Genomic DNA, 17,688 nt, shown 5'->3' with positions numbered 1-17,688 from the left:
TTAATGGAGGCCACCACAGTCAATCAAACGTTATTTTATTTCATATCAAGCTCTCCACCTACACAGAGTGGATTATCTTGGGACTGTCTGTTTGAGAGAGAAACATTTGGTTGTTTTTATTCCACGTACATGTATTAAAAGAGCTGGATATGGCAGAGTCAGGCTTACTGCCGGTCTGTCTGTTTCATAAACCAGCATGATTTAGGTTATATTTATAATGCAGAGCGCACAGTAGCCTATCTCTTGAATCCTTAGCCCCCTCATTTTCGAAACATGAGCCATGAGTGATTGTAATATAACAGTTTGAGTCAGAAATGTGTGTTTGCATAAGATATCTAAGTATAGTCCGATAAGTGTTGTTGTAGAAATATGTTCTGAAAATAGGCCTGTGTGGGGATTGAAGAGGAGTGACCTTGTTTCACAGTATCTTTCGGGATATATCTGCTGATATAATAGTTATTTTGGCCGTTATGAATGTGCTACAGCCAGGCACAATGCATTTAATTCATTGCGAAATACAGTGCCCTGCCAAGAAACACAGAAATCATTTTTTTTTTTTTTTTTTTTTTTTTTTAAAGTAGTTTCCTTTTTTCTGCCAGATTGGTTTCTGGGAAAACCAATCTGGCAGATGAGATTCAAGCAAGAAGGGATCATTTAAGTCACAGAAAAAGCCCTGACTGATTCAGTCTAAATTGCTTTAAACCTAATAATACCCAGAGCACAAAGCAAATGCTTAAATCTTAAATTGTTTCAACAAGGTATTGAACAGCCTAATTGAGGTGATATATCATCAGCACCACTCTCAGTGCTCAAGGCTTTGATAGTAAAATTATGTGTTACTTGGCTAATGAGGGTTTGGAGTCGTATTATTGAGCAGCCTTTTACCAAAAGCGAGCCGTGTTTAGGCCTAAAGGCCAACGAAGTATGAGAGGGGGATTTGTTCTGGTTTATTTGTACATGATCTCCGACACAGAGAACGGTTATGAGAAGCTTTTCTTTCACTTTTATGGAAGAATTTTAGAAATAACGACTTAGGTAATGTGAACTCTACATGGGTGTGGGTGAATATTCTCATGTGTGACTGTGTACAGTTGTGTGTGAGTTCATAAAGTATAAAAGCATACCTGCGTGTGCACACTGACATCTTTATAACCCTTACTATGGTCTATGCATTTCCCTGCGTGTTCTTTGTCCTCGCATGTCCGCATGTGCACATGTTTGCACCTGCGTGCAATACTGGTCTGCTGGCCTGCGTCTCGTGTGTGTGTGTCTGTGTGTATGTCTGTGTTTGTGTGTTTGTGTGCGTGTGTGTGAATGTGTTCCAGGAGAGCCAATGGCTGGACAGCGTATCTCTTCTGATCAAGGATACACTTGAGGGGGAGATGCTGATGATCGACAATCTCTCCGGTTCTGTCTTCCACCACTATTCTTCTCCTCCACCCATCTGCAGAGATTGCAAGGGCCATCCACAAGAGGTACCGCCATGAACACACATGAATATATACACATATACGCAACACACACACACACACATACACACACACACACACACACACACACACACACACACACACACACACACACACACACACACACACACACACACACACACCTGATGAGGGCAATAGCCCAAGATATTCAATTCATCCTTATGACTTAAATTTACAACAGAAACAGAACCCAAGACATCCATTTTTTTGGATAAACGTTCGTCCGACTCAATTGTAAACAGAGACATTAATAAACCTCACTTTTAGCAGCAGGCTCCACCCACTGGACCAATCTGGAGGCCAATATTTATCAAACATGTCGGAATCACTTCACACAGAATATGTCACCTGTATTAATAATACTAGTAATACTCCCACCCCAGAATATCAATCTAATTATAGAGAAACAACTATTAGCACAGAAGCAACTTTGATGCTAGACGTGGACACTTTTATGACCATATTTATCAATGTTATTTAAAAATATTAGCCCAGCAACAAATCCAGTGACATTTGGGTCAAACATGACACTACCCCTTAAGAGAGTCGCAGGTGAACCTGTAGTCCTCCTCGCTAGCTGTTTGACAGCTGCGTTCAGTCAGTGAGAGAGAGAGAGCAGCACTATCAGCGGACCAATCAGCAGACAGACTGAAGTATAAACTGATTGCTGAGTATACGTAGTGTATTTGAAAGGCCATGTTTTGGTTGCTGTACTCGGTCAAAAAAACAGGTTTACTAAGTCTTGTTTCATTATCTTGCTTTAAAGCAGGTCAGCCTTGAAGCTCTGAAATGCATTAATGTAGTCACAGATGAGAGGGACCCAGATGGCATGTTATACCATTATATATATATATATTCTTGTTGTCAAATTAATGTAAATTTTAAGATTTTTTGAACAGAGATAATTACGAAGATAAGTAACATTTACAAATCTTGATTTATAAAATGCTTTTACTCCCTTGCTTATAGTAGGAGCAAAATATAGATTATTCTGAGAAGTCTGGGTCCGTTAGGACTCATTTGGTGCTCTGAGATGCTTAGTAAACATGGCCCCAGGGGCTGGATGGAAAGACTCTTGAGGGACATGTTGAATAAATTCACACTGGATGCAAGCACCAAATAGTTGTGAAGGTAGAAACTTAGAAATAACACTGAAAGACACATACCTTCCTAAGCATACAAACCGTATGTATGCACATGTGCAAAAATATACAGAAAACAGTATAAACAAACGTATAGTAAATACACACATGCACACACAAGGGGTTTCATTGCCCAGCGTGTTGTGAGGGAAGAAAATTTACTGCATCAACTGTTACAAAAACTTGCCAAACCAATCTATTTCTTTGCAATACCAGTGAATAGTAAAACTCATTAGTCCTGAAACCCTGAACACACACACACACACACACACACACACACACACACACACACACACACACACACACACACACACACACACACACACACACACACACACACACACACTCACACTCTCACATATACAAGAGAAACACATTCATGCACACAACCATGATGTCCGGGAGCTGATTATGTGCATGCACATTTGCAACAGGGACACACATGTGAACATGCATTTGCATGTACTTTCATGGACGTACACAAACACGGGGCTTCATTCATCGCACAGAGCAGTTTGAATAGAAATGTTGTTAAAGCATGTCTACTACTCTATGCGCTATGACGTAACAGTATGACAGGGAATTTCAGCCCTTAATAAAACACAAGATAATTTCCCTATGTGCAGAAATGTGGATTAATGAGGCCCATTGCATGCATACACACATGCAACCATTCGTGATATGCCGCCTATATGCACTCACTAACACTGTCCTTTACTTGTGCTTGTATTTTGGGGTACTTTTTACGCAGGCGATCCTTCTTTAAACAAACTGACCTGTGCCAGTGTTGTCCATCACAATGACAAAGTGCAGCGGGTCAGCTCAGAAGAAGCAATAACTGGGCTCTACACCTCCTCACCTGTCAGTCCTGTTTTCTGCCTGTCTGCAGATGCTGTCATACCATCAATCTTCCCTCCCTCTTTTACATGCTTCTTCCTCCCATCAGTCCCTCTGCTCCTGTGGCTATCCCTCTATCTATCTCCGATTTACTGTATCTGATCATGTACTGTTCTCATTCATTTCCCAATGTCCTTTAACCATCAGACTGGCATAGTGTCTGTTTGTGTGTGAGCGAGAGCTAGTGTGTGTGTGTGTGTGTGTGTGTGTGTGTGTGTGTGTGTGCCATTTTCAGACCAGAGAGTCTATCTCTGCTGTTAGTTCTGTACAATGACATTGTGTTAAAGGGGACATAAAGGCGCAGCAGGACACTTGGGTGCAGTGTGTGTGACAGTGGGAATATTCATCAAGTAGGCTAACTGCCTCATAAGAGACTGACTACAGTTGAGTCTGCAGGGAACAGTTTAATAGAGCAGTGAAGGCCTTTAACGTTTATTCAGTTGCTATTATAAACTTCTCAAGCGTGCAGTAGTGATCCACAAAATAAGTTCTCTGACTCTATTTTTTTTGAGATTCTGCATCAGACTTGCAGCATCTTTTTTTGAAAGTATTGTTAAGAAAGCTACCCGAAAAGGCTGAGAAATAAACAATGGCCATCAGTAGGTACTTTGGTCAAATTTGGGAAAACAATATCCACTGATGATACTGTATGATGAGTGGGCTCTGGTGCACGGTAATACTTTGGCATTTTTCAACAAATGGGTAGTTACAAGAGGTCTGAGAGGAGAAATAAGTTGCAGAATTGCAGCTGTATAGATAACAAAAATGATTATATTGATGCAATTATGAAACAAACGTTGAAATACCTATCAAATCATTTAAATCCCCTATGTGCAGGCTTTCAACATTTCTTTGGTGACTAGTGAAAAAACCTGTGCTAGAAAGCAATAAGGAAGTGTGCCTGTTTTTGCCTGTTTTTGTGTGCTGTAAATTTCCATCTGACTGCTGTTGCACGTCTATCATATGTTTTATATGAATTATTGCATCCGTTACCATCTCCACATTGCCATGAGTCATGTGATGTGGCCATGAGATTATAGTCATGCTTATTTTCTGGCTTAGCCACCCTATCTTCTCCTTTTTATGTCATTGCCTCCCAGCGGTGCTTATTGAAACAACGCTTTGCTGCGCCGCTCTCAGGCTGCCGTGGACACTTTCCATTGGTTCCCCTTACCTAGGAAGCAACTGTGTAGCAACTCCTCCTGCACCCGTTGTGCCTCTTTCATTGTACCTGGAGGCTCATAAACAGGAAGGAAGAGAGCGGCTACGGTTTCCATTACCTGCTGATAAGTGTGACCGATGACTCACATGGACCTTTTTGAAGCTATTTGTAACCCGATTCTGAGACACGGAGCAAATCAGCAGATCTGATACCGTCACATAGCGGCATTAGGGAAGGCCGATATACGGAGATAAAGCAGAAAAACTACAAAGCACTCCTTTAAATGTTTCATTGCTTTGCATCTGCTTTCCGCCTTGCCTCATCCCACCTTACCTCTCTCTCTCCCCCCTCCCTCTCTCTCTCTCTCCTTGGGCAACGGTAATTTACTGCTACATAGTGGCTGTGAATCATTCTCTATGATCCTCTTTGTCTTTCTCATGCAAGTATGTGTTCATATATATTGCTAACAGGCCTCACTCCATTGGATTTCATTGGGCCCTTTTTAAGTACCCTTCTTAATGCTTCTCTCTGGCTATTTATCGCTCTGCCTGTTTAAAGAAACACTGCTTGAGCTCATCATAGCACACCACGAACTCTGAATTTCCACTCCAGCTCGCTGTTTGCAGTATGTTTTGAAAATGGTGCACAACAAGTGCTGCCATGGGAAGGCTGGAGAGGAGTGACAGCCGAGAAGCTTGAGCTCTCAGGAGGCTCATGCTGCGATAATTTAAAACCGATTCGGTGGCCATTATGAGCCGAGTTACCTGATGAAACAAACTTAGCTGGAGCTAATGTGGGAACAAATGAGAGAGGGAGGTCGTAACAGTTGGTGTAATTGTTGTGGCTTCCCAATTATTCTGTGTTTGGTAATGTTGTGTCTGTAGGATGGATGTACATGCGTGATAGTACGACAAGGACTATTAGAAACCGTTTCCATACACACAGCAACGATCTAACGTTCCGTTGTGTTTGAACCATACTCAGTTGGCTATAAGGGCAGAATTATGAGGTTCTGGTGCAGCTACACCACCACTCCTGATGGGAAAAAATTGCATCTCTTCACTCCCGCTTACACATACATGCAGATACTGCAGGTGCTTACCAGAAAACATCCATACATACACCTGCTGTAACGCACTGCTCTGATACACGCCTCTCGCTCTCTCATTCAGCCTCTCTTTTCACATATTTTTTTCCATTAATGATGATAAAGCAATGTTGTTACTTCTTGAAATCTCTCCCCCTGCTCTCTTTACAGACAGCTGCCACAGCTTTTTGGCCACTTTGAATTGTCAACATCTGGTGAAGCATATGGAAGCCTGGGGGAGGTTTTACCTATCTTGTCTGTGTAGCTCACATCGGCCTGAAAGACAAACTGTTTAAGCAAAGGAGTCATGAGAGACATCGTCAAAACATTGTTTCTGATCCTTTAGAAGTGTAATATATATGTACAGAGAGATGTAAGATACTGAAGCCATGGTTGTTGTGAACCCCAGAATAAATCATGCAGTATATAAAACTCTGATTAATTAATTCCAGGAAGTCTGAACCGTTTGATGTTCCTACTCACGATCCCTTCCTGTTTTTAAGACATGAATAACTGAGGTACATTTTTGCAGCAGATCAGGATGGCGGAGATAGAGCAGGCGTCGCTGAAGTCAGAGCAACTGTCGGACAAGTCCTCATCGCCCGCTCTGCCAGATGACCTCAGCCTGGACGAACACACTGCCTACCAGCTGCTGTCGCAAGAGGGCAAGGTGGGTATGAGCAGAGAGGGGTGGGAAGGGAAAGAAGGGGATCTACACTTCTGAAAAAGAAAAGAATAAATACATATCTTTCAAGCCATAAACAAATATGGAGTACAATATGCAGTACTGATATACACATGCCCGTATCCCTGAGTCCAAAATGAAAAGAAGTGTGAGGAAATTAAAATGTAGCTTTTTACAAAGGTTTGCAAAGCTTCACCAAGTATTTGCTCTTTACGCTGCACAGATAAAAATCCTTAAAAAATAATGATCATCTCGTCCCAGTAATAACTCATATAGTGAATAGCGAATGTGTGACAAAGAGTTATGGATTGAGCACCGGCTTTATTGTCAGCACCAGGGACATTTAGTTGGGCTGTATACCTGCTTGTCAAATGTACAAACAGTGTTGAGGACAATTAAATCTTCATGACAGTGTAACTCTTTTGTGTAAAAAAGCTTTTGAGAAAGAAAATGATTCAGTGCCTACTATAACACCCATTGCACCATAAATTAGCACTTTGTCGTACTCCCCCAAGAGGATTAAGCACAAACAATGGCAGAAGTTCACTGATCATTTTTTTATTCTCATTTCAACACAAAACAAATGGCCATTATATAATATTGTCCGTGTCTTTGCTGTAGGCTCTCTAGTGAATTACAGGTATGAACCTTAGCTTCCTCGGGCTCCTTTATCTCGTTCTCTCTGTGTATCAGTGGAAACTATCTTGTCTTTGAAGAAGCACAGTCGTTTCTCATGAATAAAACTGGGCTCTCTCTAGTTGCTGTCCTGGGTGGCTCTCTCACCTCCCTCGCCGGCACCCACTCTCCCCCTTTTTTCGACTCTATCTTTCATGCTTGTCCTTTCTCGGCGCTCCCCCTCTGGTAATTGCGCACCTTCTCTGCACCTCCCTCTAGACCCTCTATCTCCATCCCTTATCATCCGTCCTCCCTAGATAGCCTCCACCGTAACGGGGTAATGCTCCTTGGTTCTGGATAGCCAGATAAGCCTGCTATCGCCAAGCATGGCTGTGAACCACTGCTCATTAGAGTGGGGGGGGGAAGAGAAGTGGAAGGTGAGGAAGGATCTAAGGTTAGGGATTTCATTTGTTTTACTGTTTGGTAAATAAAGGTGTGTGTGTGTGTGTGTGTGTGTGTGTGTGTGTGTGTGTGTGTGTGTGTGTGTGTGTGTGTGTGTGTGTGTGTGTGTGTGTGTGTGTGTGTTCTCCATTAAGCATGTGTGGCATGGTTGTTTGAGGTTTTTATGGGTGTGGGTGGCGTCCTGTTTGAAAGGAGGATGTTCAGGGGCTGGGACTGAATGACTCAGAGATACAATAATACACCCGTGGAAGCACAAAAGTGCACACACACACACTCACACACACACACACACACACTCATGCACACACACATGCACGAACAGGCTTAAATGATTCTGCAGTCCCTACATGGTGGTAATTAAAACGTATGAGGTAAGAGCTTACAAAGCTGAACTCCTGCTTTAATCTACCTCCTGCTTCCCGCTTCCAGCTGCTGCAGCCATCACACACACTGACACATTTATAAACAAACATTTATTGTTTCAATATCTAACATTAACATGACAATAACAGCCTCTTTCAGCTCATTAACAGTCCTCAACCTTTCACTAGCACTTAATGAAAAGCCCCAGGGATGATGTGAATCAGAGGCCATGTTTGATATCTGCAGGATGCCAGAGGGGCTGCTTTTTGCTGAACTCGTTTTCTATCAGGCTTGGTCCAGGAATTATTACTTAACATAATATAATGCTAATCCTAAACTTAAATTGTCCTTTTGCAAAAGAAATAAGAGCTTAAGTCTTGAGTTATTTTCCAGCACACTAGTCCAATCATTCAGCACATAAATTATCTATGTTTTCATTTTGAACCTGTCCCCTCCATGTTAAATTAATCTTCTTTTTAAAATTGCAAGAACATCCAAACACTAACTTGATGCAGCTATCCTGGAGTTGAATTGGCAAAGACTTTCTCTTCAATGTCAGATCGTCTTTTCTCTTCCAGGGAAGCAGCAGCAGTGACTCCCACAGCTCAGAGGAGGCTGGAGGTGGAGGAGGTCACGCAGGAGGCCTCCAGACTCAGACCGTGGTGCAGAGCCAGGTGCAGGGTTTGGGCCAGCCCTGCCGGGCCCTCAGCATTGGAGTTGAGGTGGAGACCGCGCTGCAGGAGATGGAGATGCAAACCCACCAACCACATATGCGCTCACCTCACTGTAGCCCTGGTGAGTAAAACCAGATAGAGTAAATCCACTGAAAAATAGTAGTAAAGTAAAGTTGATTGTAGCACAGGAAATACACAATATGTACTAGAAATAACAAAGTTTTTACTTCCCAGAAAATATTAAAGAAAACATATTATACATTAAAGGATGGACTATATAGGTCCCAGAAATGTACCTCTAAAAAATGAGGAAGAGGGCATACAAGGGGCACTTGTACCTCTGCAAAAAAAAAGCTTGAATGATTTGCATCACATCTGTTTATATCTGCAGCTACTACAAGGTATTACCATAATCCTTTTTTTTTCTTCAGTGGATCTCATCACAAAGCACATACTCAGACTCACACGTCAAATTAAAACATCAACATAAATCTAGAAACAGTTTGGTGCTTTTACCCACCGCCCTGCAGAGCATCAACTCACAATGTCCACCTGCACATGTTGTGCTTAGCTTGTTGACTTAATAGCTATTAATATACAATATTCAGATGGAAAAAAAAATCCTTCTCATTCATTTAAGGGATATTCACAAGAGAAGTGTAGACGATCCATACATTGACACAAAGATGAAAAATGAAAAGAGTGTATTCCCTCCTTAAGGTGGCGTTTCCAGCAGCAGCAACAAGGAAAGAAACAAAGGAGGAGGAGGAGGAGGAGCCAGTGGCATTTCTCCTCTCTTCCATCTGCCTGCAGAGTTCTTCCACCCTGCAGGAGCAGCCATCCCAGCACCTCCCCGCAGTAGGAGCCTACGGCTGTCAAGGGGCCTGAGGCTGACCTCCCCAGACTCCTGGGCCTCACTCCGCTCCCCAGGAGCCCATAGCAAGATGCTCTGTACACAGGTAGGGAGAGGGGAGGAGAGAGAGGCGAAACACAGATAATTAGGTTATTGGACAGATGTGAGGTTTAAGTGTGGAAGAGGCTTAAGCAAGTCATTAGATTGATGTTAACAATGAAGTTAGAAAAGAGGATTCATTTTGTGCTGATCTGGGTGAGAAATGGCCTGAAGTTTGGTCCCTGACAGCAGATGATGAATTACTATAAAACCTGGTTTGTAATCAGCATTTAAATATATTACATAATGTTACATTCTTAAAGAGTTGGATTCATGTGCTTTCTTTCTTCCTTCCTTCTGTCTTCAGTATCCGTCCCACAGTGACTCATCCCTTGCTACAGGCAGCTCTGAGGGCAGCCTCCAGACCACCCTGGAAGAGGGACTGAGCTTCAGCATCTCCCCACCACAGAACTTGGAGTTGCCCTTGCCGACAGCTCCCTTACCACTCATGTGCCCACTCCCGTTGCCTGAAGACGGCACTGCCATTTCCTCCCCAGTCCAGACCCTGAGACCGAGGCCGAGCCCCTCATCGGGCCTCACCCTCCAGGCCACCAGGGGCCACCAGCGTAGCCAGAGCAGCGGCCGAGGTAGCACCAGCCCGGGCTACACCCGCGACGACTCCATCGACCCTTCAGACGAGGACCTGGGCATAGGTATCGGATCCTCAATTGGTGGTTGTGGCTCCAGCCAAGCGGGCAACAGTGAACACTTGTCAGAGACGCTGAGCAGCTTGTCGCTGACTTCGCTGCTGTCGCCCAGCTCCCTGGTGTACCCGGGGGGGGTGGTGAAGAAGTGCAACAGCACAGGCAGCCTGGACCAAGGGGGGATGCTGCTGTCGTCCCGGGGCAGGGAGGGACGCAGGGAGATTCTGGGCTTGGAGCTTATGGACCCCCAAGGCTTCTTGGCCAACCCCTGGACGGGGGTATTAGTGGATACAAGAAGAGGAGAAGGACGAGTTGAAATTGGAGATGGCGAGCAAGGGCTCAAAGGGAAGAGCTCGAGCCAAACAACAGTAGGGCCTTGTCGGAAAAACAGATGAAACCTACTGGTCACTCTTTCCTTGTCTCGCCATTCCTTGGATCTAAACCCATAGCTGTCCCTCTCACTTTCTCTGCTTCCATCAGGGAGAGAGAGGCTCGATGACACATGATGTCCCGTATTCCAAAACCAAACCCTCATCTTGCCCCCTCAACCCGTTTATATACATTTGTGATAAGCCCATGTCCTATTTCGTGCTACCTAGGGGAGTGGTCTTGGTTCTAGCCTGCTGGTGAGGATGTGGCCTGCAGAGTTAAGGCCTTAAACCCTCTTGGAGGCTGAACCTGCAAGGGAAGACATGGAAGGTTTTGCTCACATTGGAAGACCAGGAGACCCATTCATATCAGGGAGTCAATAGGAGCAAAGACGAAAGAGCTTAAACTTAAAGACACAAGAAAGAGTCTTCTTGTTGCTCTACTGTAGTTTCCTTTATCCGGTGTCGGCTTGGGTTCACTGAGGTTGAAAATGCAAAAATGGAAGTACCCAAACTGAAATAGCTCTCTATGGCAACCAAGACTGTTTTGATCCGTTTATGTCTCAGAGGCAGTGCAGCAAGGAAGTGGGAGGAGGTTTGGAAAATGGCGGAATATATTAAGGCGGAAGGAAGGCTGGGAAAAGGAGGAGGAGGTCATTTGTTTGGCTGGGAAAGCAGAAAGCGGATCTAATGTCCATCTGTTCTGGCAGACGGAAACAACAGGTCCGACTCACTCTGGCACAGGACCTTCTGCTGAGTTCAGAGTAAAACGCAAGGTGGAGGAGAGTTCAAGAGTGTGTGCTCATAGTCCGTGTGAGAGCGCTGCCTCAGGTATCCAAGGCATGAATTCAATCATTCTCACAACTTCACCATACCTCTGTATTTTTTGAAACAGAAGATAGCTATTGACTGATCAAAGCTCTGTGCCTGCGTCAGCTTAGTCTTGAGTGGCGGCGGAAAATGAAAAGAAATTGACAGATTGCGGAGGTATAACCGTGCATGGAGTGATTCGTGAAATTGGTTATTTTTCTTTCTATCTCCAGCATCTCTCACTCTCTCAAACATGAAGAAATGAGTATGAAATGAGAGCTAGGTGGGATGGAGCTTTACAAACCCCATCAGAAGAAACAATAACGTGTGCATGGGGCAGCCTTGTGTGCACCAAAAAAAAAAATGGTCCACAGCTTCTTAATAAAGTGAGACTTCAAGCACACTCCTTTTGACACCACTTCCTCTCACCATGCTGAAGGATACGTGATGAACGGACAAACTCACAAGAGAGGCGCGGGACCTTGTCTGCATGATGGAATTGCATTTAACCAAGATTTTTTTTTATCTATATACAGAAGTGTATCAAGATGTCAATGTTGGGTGATAACCATGTGATTTCTATTCCACTATTTTTGTAGAAAAGAGAATAGGCACGTGCAAGTGTTGCCGTTACTTTGTCCCCATTTCATTTAACCCATCTGATCTCTTTGACTTGTTGTCTAGGACTTTTTGTCTGCCAGTGGCTTCCAGTTTTATAACATTTTTTAAGGTGTGGACGGTGTATAAAACAACGAAGCAAAAAATTTCAAACTAACTTTGTGCGCTGATGTGATTGTTCCCTCCAGCACATTTCTCTTTGGGAACACCGGTTCCTCATGGATTTTTTTTTTTGTTCAAATGTTGGAGTCCCAGGGGACAACCGGAGATGGGAACAGCCATATTCACTCAGCACATGAGGATCGTTCTAGCTCACAGACATTCCTGGCTGCACACAGGGAACTTTGTTTGCTTTTAGCCTCCTATGCTAAAAAACAAACATGAATAGCGTAAACCATCTCTACGAAAGCTTTAATTTGAGAGTTACACCACAACATATCGATTATGGACACATTTAGTGCGTCTTAAGCATGGTTCTGGGATTGCAATACGGTATGCTTTTTCTTAAAATGACACATTAATGCACTCATCTTCTCATCACACACACACTGTGTTGTAGCAACCCTTTTCTCACACCATAGTTGAACATCAAAAGCTGATACTGTAACAATGAACAAAACTTTGCATCGTTTAATGCAAGCTTATTTTGGCTTCTGCCGCTTGATTAATCGCTCCATCCCAAAAGGAGGTGCTCATCTTTAAGCCTGATTTCTAGAGGTAGACTGTTGTATCCCTTGTGTTTTAAACATTACCTTAGTTTTTTTTAATTTCTCAAAAAGAATGAGGTGATGTGAAAACATCCGAGGGTTTCACCTTTATTCATCATGCAAAATCACTTTGATGACTATGTTTTATGACATGGTGTTGGGTATTAATGCGTGATAGTAAAGACAGTTGTGTGTGTGTGTGTCTGAGTGTATGATTGTGTGCGTGTGTGTTCATGACTTCAGGTGAAGTGATTGCCTTTTCCTGAAGTGTCCTGTTTGTCAGTGAGGATACCTGAGATTAAAGGTTGGGAAAACACGAAGCAACCAAGGGCTGTTTTAGCTTCAAAGATACATCCTCCTATCTTTCTGAGACAAATCCTTGTGTCAACTGAATATGGCATCAAAGGTTAAAGCCTGACTACGCAGCAATAAATGTTTTATGTGTATGCCCTGAGTAAAAGATGTCAATGTGATTTTTATCTCCTCAGAATACTACAGTATTCATTACTGTCTGTTTTTGCATCCACTTGTCTGAACTTACAAAAAATCAGATAGCACCTCTGCCCTCTCGGAGACCAATCAGTAGAGAGATGGGCTGCAATTGGACAACATGAACAAGTGAGGTTATTGAACTCAGGTCGGGGGGTAAAAACCACTGGTAATTTTTTTAAAGATAGCTGTAAAGGTGTGCTCAGACTGAACCCAGAGCAAATTTTCACCTCACTTTATTCGCACAAATTTCACTGCTGGAGTGTTTACACGCTACAAACAGCCAAATGCACCCTCAGTCCAGATGTTAGCTGAAACAACCTAACAATGCACCAACTGTTTGTGAGCAGAGTGTGCCTTTGTACAGTATGTGTGTGCTTCAGCTCCAAATCACCAGGATCTGAAGTTTTTCCCCTCTTGTCTCTATATGTTCACAAAGTCGAGTACGATAGCTCCGGATAAGCACACATTCTTTGCTAAAGTTTCCACATTTTCAACCTGTGCGGATGCGTTTTTGCTTAAATTCCCGCTGCCCTGTGCAAACCTGTTTCCCTGCTCTACATTGAAGTTGTATGCAATCAAGCCGCCTCTAAAATTAGCTTTGCCTTCAGTCTGAACACACCTTAAGAGTGTACAATTCATATTTGTACATATCTTTGTATTTTGATCTGCATGTGTGCATTGCTGCTAGTGACCATGATTATATCATTAGTATGCATTTCATAAAATTGTACAAAGTTAAAGGGAATGCCCCAGTGTTTTTTGACTGCTGCTATGAAACCACTTAAAAAAGAATCAGTCCGAGCCACAACAAAAACTTCTGCAAAACATTATTCACCAGATAGTTATAATTGTTTTTACATTTAAATTCATAATAATCTGATATGGGAGAAGGGGAAAAAGAGGTTGAGTCAGGACAGTCTAGTGCAGGGAAAGGAAAGCCAGTGATGGGACAGGGAGGCAAAAGCAGGAAGTGACTGTCGGCTGGACAGTGTAAGGCCAACAGACAGAGTGAGAGACTGAGGTAGTGAGATGCTGCAGGAGCAGGAGACTGCTCCAGACAGCTTGTCATCAGAAGCCTTGCCCAGCAGAGCCGGCAGTGCGAGAGAGCGCATTAGGCATGCATGCTGAACTCTGAGGTGTTGTTTACCTCACACCCTCAACCAGCCAGCCGTCCACCTCGTCTAACCTCTCAAAACCGGCTCTCCCTGCAGGCCCGCTGTCCTTCAAATGTCACTGCAGGAGGGTGGAGGTGTGTGTGGTGAGCGCTAAGCGTGCATGTGTCTCTGAGACTCTTGAGTGCGCTTGAGCGTGAGTTGATGCAAGCAAAAAAGTGCGTTTGAGTGAATATGTCATCGCTTCAGTGTTCTGCAAGGTCTAAGAAGTGGCCTTTCATCTGAAATGTTGGGGGCATTGACAAAGATTTGCCTTCCGTCACCTGAAGAAAACAAGTGACCTCCTGCAACATAAAAGGTCAGTGTGCTAATTTGGTCGATTTCCTCCCAAGGCAACACACAAAGTGCCCGGAGACATCAACGCCTCTTGGGTACAAGATCATTTCTTCACCTCACCTGGAAACCCGCAGGTTTTGTCTGAGCTACAACATTTACAGTGCTTCTGTACCGCATGGCGCATTATTCAAATGTACATTTCTGAGGCAAAGATGCGTTGAATTAAAGTGGGTTAAGGAAGGCGTCTTTTCAAAGAAGAAAATAACTCTCATCTCGTTTTTTTGTTTAAGATATTAGGTCAGCCTCAAGAAGAGAGAAGAGGAATGCTGTGGTGCTACCCCAAAGTTTTGTCACACATGAGTCTGATAAAACAAGGTCCAAACAACTGTGTCTCATTAATGCGTTTGTCTCTGGGCTCAGGAGGGAGGAATTGAAAACTTCTGACAACATCCAACTTGTTTTCACAGAGGTGTTGCTGTTTTTCCCGGGGGAAGTGTGAAACTTTTTATTCATAAAGTGTGTCAGTTTGGTGTTTTAGTCTCTGTCACCTAATGAGTGTCTTTGATGTGTTTAAAGGGGACCTGCTTTAAGCATGGGACATGGGCCATGAAACGGTGATATCAAGCTGGTATAACACACTCAGAGAGGACAAACCGAAGGCTCAGTGAGCATTATGGGGAACTAAAGTTTGAAAAATGAAGTAAAATGAGTGTTGTTCTATTTTCCAATGCGGTTTAATGTCATTATTATTTAAAGAATGAATGTGTCAACAGTTTTCACTCACTCTATCTCTTTCTCCCGTTTATATAATCACATCAGTCAGCAAAACCTGAACCCACACCTGAGTCTTTCCTGATACACACATGCATCAAGGTTGTGTATGGAAACCAGCTCCTGTTAGCCGTCAAACTGCCCAGGGACTTTTTCCAGGCCCACCATTGATTGTATCCCAGACTCCGGGGAGAGAGCCAGATAAAAGGCGTGAAGGATGAATGAGGAGCCACAGAAATGAGCTGACTGTAAAAGATCAGAGAAAGTAGCTGTCAATATCCAGAAGATTTGCAAACTGTGAACTTTAAAGTACTTCTGAGGATTTTTCTCTCTTTTGAGCGTCCCTTTTGTTGTTTGCTTCATAGTTTCAGCTCATTGTTTAGATTTGCTTGCCGTTATGAAATGTAACATTATTTGCATATTATTGTTCGTGGCCACACAAACACAGTCATAAATGCACATATGTAGACGTGTCTTCACTCTCACACACAAACTAGCGAGTCTGTTAGGGAGTTCGCTTGTCTGAGGATCATTGCTATCATTGCTCCCCCTTCTCTCCTTCTCTCTTTCTCTCTTCTCAGTCTTCCTTCTGCTTTTCCTCGGCAACATGAAGCCATTAGTGGAGTAAGAGAAGCTGTGGCAGCTGAAACTGTGAGATTGGGAGCCTTGCTGACGCTGCTGGTTTCAGCCTCGCTGTGCTTTCCTCGCGAGGGATGATTGACTGTTTTTCTCACCACCTGGCCGACTGTTTAGTAAGATAATAGTAAAAAATAATACAGCAACAATGTTGAGCGACTGGTTTACGCCTTGAAGGATTTATTCCAAGGGAGCTCAGGCGGCTCAGTCATATGCTGGGCTGTGTTTCTTCAACAGACAGATTTGAAATCTTAGTTCAAGCTGTCACATCTTTGCCTTGTCTGAATTCTGTACTCAGCAATTTCCCTTAACATGAAAACAAGGCAAAACTCCCTCAGCATTTCAGAAGCAATCCTCTTATTATATTTACTGCTGACTTTAAGAATGAGAGCATCTGGAAAGAAAAGACATTGCTGACCTCTGTTTCACCTGCAAGACCAAACAAAAGGAAAAGGCTATTACAGGTGTTTTTATGATAACACCTTTATCAAATGACAACGAGAAAACAATGATAATGGGTAAGGGGTCAGTTGTATTGATGAACCTACAGAGAATCTGCAGCTCCCCTCGGCTTGAGGGAGATTTATGGTTAAGGGTCATTGTTTTGAGATCCAGCTAGCAACTTAACTGTTTTGGTTTACTCCCACTGCTCTAATAGAGTCATGTTCTGCCATTGCAGGCAGCTGTGTTGAGCTTTAAAAACCCACTGTAGGCCTACTCTTACCTGTTCAGCACCAAAAAGCAGACACACAGTTAACACATTACAAACAAACACAGGACTTTCACCCAGAGGGAAGGCATGTGTGTCCTGTGTGAAACCAAAAGGAGTTATTTTTACTGACTTATATCATTGGACTTTACGATGACACTACGTCCACAGTTTGAGTTACCAAACAAGCATGCATACCATAGTATCTTAAGGTAAACCATTGTGGATTTTTTATAACCCAAACAAAGTCATTTTGCAGCCCAAACCTAACCTCCAACGTTTCACAACGTTAACCATGCGAAAACCTTCTGCATCAAGATGCTACGCAAAAGGCTTCTGCCTTACAGTACAGAGAGAAAGGCAGAAAGCAGCCTGACAACACAACCTAACTCTTCATGATCGTGACCAATAACACAGCTCAGATTTAATTACACAGCCTCAGTATTCAAACAGGATCCCTACCTCCAAAAATTCACTACATTTTTTTTACAAAGCAAAAATGTAAGAATTATTAGTAAAAATGTATCGTGCCCTCCAAAGAAAAGTTCCATACAGTTACCTAATACTGTCTTGTGCAACTCATAAGCTGAATTTGTAACACAGTTGCTGCTGTAAAAGTGCACAACAAAGTTTATCTTTTGTCCTCCAAATTGGGGAGCGTCCAGAGCAAACAAGGCAGCAGATTCTTATTCATGCAATTTATTTATTTGATATTTAGTTGGACCTTTTAATTATGGTAACCTTGAAATACCTCCATGCACTTCAAAGCAGTTACACATGAAAGTTAATTCAAAGTCAGGTGGAGCACAAACAGGCAGCGTGTGGTTTTAGCTTTGTTGACTTTCTACTTATCTCAGCATGTTATGGTGCCGTAAATAAATAAATGTAGAGAGTATATTTTTTGAGTATGGTTCAGTCAATAAGCATCTACCCACCCTGTCATTGGTTGAAGAGCA

The 17,688-nt window shown here is 43.1% G+C and overlaps 1 protein-coding gene across 1 annotated transcript in view; it reads left to right on the top strand.

Annotated features, from left to right (window-relative positions):
* The window catches only part of LOC129099110 (voltage-dependent T-type calcium channel subunit alpha-1I-like), a 105,720-nt gene extending 92,487 nt beyond the window's left edge, over positions 1 to 13,233 (top strand). Inside the window, exons 32-36 of the mRNA XM_054608279.1 lie at positions 1,326 to 1,475; positions 6,311 to 6,448; positions 8,482 to 8,698; positions 9,298 to 9,536; positions 9,837 to 13,233. Of these exons, the coding sequence (XP_054464254.1) occupies positions 1,326 to 1,475; positions 6,311 to 6,448; positions 8,482 to 8,698; positions 9,298 to 9,536; positions 9,837 to 10,568 (1,476 nt within the window). The 3' untranslated portion in view covers positions 10,569 to 13,233. The remainder of the gene's footprint in view (positions 1 to 1,325; positions 1,476 to 6,310; positions 6,449 to 8,481; positions 8,699 to 9,297; positions 9,537 to 9,836) is intronic.
* The last annotated feature ends 4,455 nt before the right edge of the window (positions 13,234 to 17,688 follow it).

The sequence above is a fragment of the Anoplopoma fimbria genome, chromosome 11 (genome assembly GCF_027596085.1).
Source record: "Anoplopoma fimbria isolate UVic2021 breed Golden Eagle Sablefish chromosome 11, Afim_UVic_2022, whole genome shotgun sequence".
Lineage (NCBI taxonomy): Eukaryota > Metazoa > Chordata > Actinopteri > Perciformes > Anoplopomatidae > Anoplopoma > Anoplopoma fimbria.
This window is presented reverse-complemented; position numbering and strand designations above follow the sequence as displayed.